The sequence below is a fragment of the Antrostomus carolinensis genome, unplaced genomic scaffold (assembly GCF_000700745.2).
Source record: "Antrostomus carolinensis isolate BGI_N321 unplaced genomic scaffold, ASM70074v2 scaffold26874, whole genome shotgun sequence".
NCBI classification, from domain to species: domain Eukaryota; kingdom Metazoa; phylum Chordata; class Aves; order Caprimulgiformes; family Caprimulgidae; genus Antrostomus; species Antrostomus carolinensis.
Window position 1 is genome coordinate 30,264 of NW_010309122.1, and position 4,150 is coordinate 34,413.

A 4,150-nucleotide genomic window follows, 5' to 3' on the forward strand; every position below is an offset into this window, starting at 1 on the left:
CTGTTACTACTTAGCTCACTTCAAGCCCCATACATGCTAACCCTGATAAACTGAACTCCCAGTCCAGGATTCTATCACAGAAGGAACAGCTAAATGGCATTTCCTGCAGCAGGCTTTATAAGTATGGGGAAAAAAAAAAGCTGTTCCTATTACAGCACTGCTTCTCTGCTGTTGCAATACAAGCTTTTCTGTGCTCCTACATTCTTGATGCCAGATCTCCTCATTAGCAAGACAGGCATTGTGTACAAGTAGAACAGAAGTTCAGCCCAGAGACAAGTGTCATTTGCCTTAATACTGTTTTGTCTGTGTTACTTCAAGAAAACAAAAAAACCAACCCGCAACAAAATATGACAGACAATATTACCTGTATGTGTTCTTAGATGTTTCTTTAACTGAGCTGCATCCATGAATTTGCGATGACACTGGTTACATTCCGGCAGTGAATGGCCTTGTCGCAATAATAAAAAAAGTGTCAGTGCATAAGTGATCCCCTGTATCTCTTCAGTCATCTTTGTTAAAGCACTTCCCTGTAAAATAACCACTTTGATATAATATAGAGATAAAACAAAAGGTGATTCACTGCCTCCTCCCTACCTTCATTGTCACAACCCTATTTCTCTATTTGATATTATCATGGGAAAAAGGGACTGACACCTGCTCCCCCCGAAACACACTTTCTCTTGAAGCTTTGTAAATTCTGATTTTTCCCACTGCTTCTTATGTGTGTAGCTTAATCACCATCGTGGTCCAGAAGTGAGAAGGACACTTCCTAAAGCTTGTTTGCCATTGTTAGGCCAAACTAGTGGGAAACTACAAGGCAATTTGCACAATAGGCAGTGGACACAACTGTTTATACAGTTCCTAGCTTCTATGTAACATGGACAGCAGGGCCAAAATAATCAAGTTATATGTCAAATACAGTGGAACTAATTTTTAATCATCATAAGAGTCATTCTCAATTGATTATTTTCTAAATATTAAATTTATTATACACCATTTTGTATTTTTCACCTATTCGTTGTTGTATCAAGATACCATATATATCATCTGTGTCATAGGTACATGTCATATATATCAGGGAATAACTATATCAGGGAAGAATAATTTTCAGCCTTAGTCAATCTTTGTAAGGAGAAATCAGCATGGACTGTAAGGCAGCTCTTCCACCCAAACTTACTCTACCTGTGTGTACTCGATAGTGGCTCTTCAGCTGTCTCTTTTGGCTGAAGTACTTCCCACACTGATCGCATGTAAAAGCCTTCTGCCCTGTAAAGAAAATCACTTATTAAAATGTAAGCCACCTCCAAAGCAAGTGTAAGGAAATAAATAAACCAGCACATGTGAGAGAGAGCAGAAACACCTTTTTTCAAAGGCAAATTCTTGGGAAAGAGAGGTTACACTTGCCTTGAAGTATTTACCTGTATGCAGGCTCATATGCTCCAGAAGAGAATGCTTTGTTGTCAGAGCCTTACTGCAGACGGTGCACGTGTACGGCCGCTCTCCAGTGTGCATCCGCTCATGGACTTGAAGAGAATGCTTCTGGGAAAAGCCTTTGCCACACTCACTGCACTTAAAAGGCCGCTCCCCTAAAGGCAAGAGATGAATTTCTGAGTATAGATGCATTATTTCTCCCTACATATTCTAAGTTGATAGCGAGATGCATTGCAACGTAGCAGCTACTAAAAAAGGACTTTTAAGTAGTGATAAGGCGAATTAAGAGACAAGCTTCACATAGCAATAAAATAATTCTTTAAGTATTGCCATATAATTCAACATTTAAACAGATAAATGATTGACTAAACTGCAATCAAGGTATGACATAAAGGCTATGAGATCTGCTGACAAGAATGAAACAGCGAAGAGAGTCCCTGAGACACACCGTAGTAATTCAGATCAGCGTGCTAATTTGGACAGGCCTCGCTGCAGAGGACAGCCCACACTTCACCAGCTAGCTTGCATTTATCAGCAAGTCACTAAACCCTCACCCAAAGCACCAGGCTCTGAATGGCTACCTGTATGACTCCGCTGATGGATAGCTAAGAAGTGATTATATTTAAATACTTTGCCACAGTCTTTACAGCGAGCTTCAGAACCGGCATGTTTTCTCTTCCCATCAGTTCTCTTTGCCAGTCCTTTTTCATCCTCATCACCGAGAAGTTTATAATCTTTTAGTTTGATTGATCTCCTTATCCTACGTTTGCTGTAACGGCTCTGAGTGCTCTGTATTCCTTCAGATTTGGGATCATAATTCTCATCTTTCTCAGCTGACAGATCGACAGCAGCTTCTGAGCCACAAGCAGGTTCAGGTTCTTCTGCATCTTTCCTCACTGGAGCCTGTTCGCTGACAACTGTTTCTTCTTCAGTGGTGTCTTTTTTAATGAAGTTTTGCTTATTTTGCATGGAGTTGTTCTCTCTTAGCTGCACGTCTTCAGCAGAATTTACGGCTGATTTTTCTTCTTGGACATTTTTTACTTTCCTCGGTCGCCCTCGTTTCCGCTTTGGTGGATCTTCACTTCTCTTGTCGCTTGCAGGAAGGGCTACAGAGGCTCCGCTGCCAGCTGGGGCTGGTAACACACTCCCTGGGCTATGGCTGGCCTGATAGTCTGTACATGCCCACACCAAGTCATTCACTTTCAGCAGCTGTGCAGTAGCCAGGATTTGCTCTGTGCTTTTTTCACTGGCACGGAGGCAGCCAGTGTAGATAAATTCCAGCAGTGCTCCAAAGGTGTCTGCAACCATTCCCTCCAACATGTAAATGGACTGCCCTATGTCACCTTCATCTACAAACATCATGGAGAAGTATTCACTGCTGGCAGCAAGCAAAGCTTTATGGGCTCGGAATTGCACATTCTCCACTATGAGGGTAATGTCACAAAGAAAATCCTTTTTCCTTTGTTCTTCAAAATTAGCTAGAATGGTATCTTTGTGAGCTTTGGAGTGGATGACCACCAGCTTCTCAGAAGCTTCGGGAGCTGTTTCTGCCATTTTTATCGTGCATATGAAAGGAGGAGCCTATGAGAACAGAATAGCTTTAATTAGGAAACTTTGTACAAGTCTGCATTACAACACACCAAGTATCACTGGGTTGACCAGTCAACAGAGTTCAAGTTTCTGAAGCAGTTCTGAAGCCTCTGAACTTTCTTTAAAATACCAACACTAATGCTGACACAGACTTTCTTCAAGGGGTGTTTTTAAATCCTAAGAAATGGCTACAGATAGTTTTTTCTTAGATCAGAATTACTGCCTACTATTTCATTTGTTTATCTCTGATGTTCTGTGAACTGTACAGCATCTAAAAACGTGGCTACCCCTTCTGAAAACTCCTTTCACAACTAAAACAATCGAACAAAAAGAACTCGTTGTTCACAGCTCCTATGTGGAAACAAGTAATAAAAAAACCCCTCAACTGCAGCTTCATCCCCGCAGATGCCACATTTCAGATTATTCAGGGACAAGGCTATGAAATCCTGTAATTAATGATAAAACTTTACTGGCATCAGTGTGGCAGGACTCCATTCTTTTATCTATTTCTATCCTTCTGAAAATTTCTCTTTCAGAACATTTACCTGCTAAGCTTCAGCCTATAGGGGTGGGCAATAAAGGAAGAAAAACAGCAGCTTTTTCTAAGAGCTCTGTCTAAAGTAGGGTTGACTATGCTAACTATCAACCATGAACCTGACTTGCTAAGCTTATTCAATGGGAAATACACAAAAATTAAAAACAAGCAAAAAAAAGAAAATCATCCAGAAATTTCAGAAGAATCCACCAAATAATATTAGGTGAGAGATGTGCCAAAAATGTCAATTTCAACAGCATTAGCTGAGCCAAATGTGAAAGAGATTTGCTACCTGCCATCTTAAAATACAAAGCTGTAATTTTAAATGCAAACAGGTATTTAAACACAGCAACCAGTAAGCACAGCAGCTCTGATTACTGAGGAATGCTGTAAGACACACACACTACACACACGATACCCAAACGCTATGGAGGTGGCCAAAAAGCAGCTCTTGAAGCCCATTCATTCAGCCCCGAGCAGTTCATGCCGGAGCCAAACTGTGGGTCTGGGCACCTGCATTTCGGGAGGGTGCGGGTCTGACGTTGCCGGCGCACCCCAAAGCGTGGCTGCGGGTCTGACAGACCCTGCCGGGGG

The 4,150-nt window shown here is 41.6% G+C and overlaps 1 protein-coding gene across 1 annotated transcript in view; it reads right to left on the reverse strand.

Annotated features, from left to right (window-relative positions):
• LOC104523445 (zinc finger and BTB domain-containing protein 24) overlaps positions 1-2,985 on the reverse strand; it is a 6,616-nt gene extending 3,631 nt beyond the window's left edge. Inside the window, 4 exon segments of the mRNA XM_010166013.2 lie at positions 365-448; positions 1,183-1,266; positions 1,419-1,586; positions 2,013-2,985. Coding sequence (XP_010164315.2) covers positions 365-448; positions 1,183-1,266; positions 1,419-1,586; positions 2,013-2,985 — 1,309 coding nt within the window.
• Between the last annotated feature and the right edge of the window lie 1,165 nt (positions 2,986-4,150).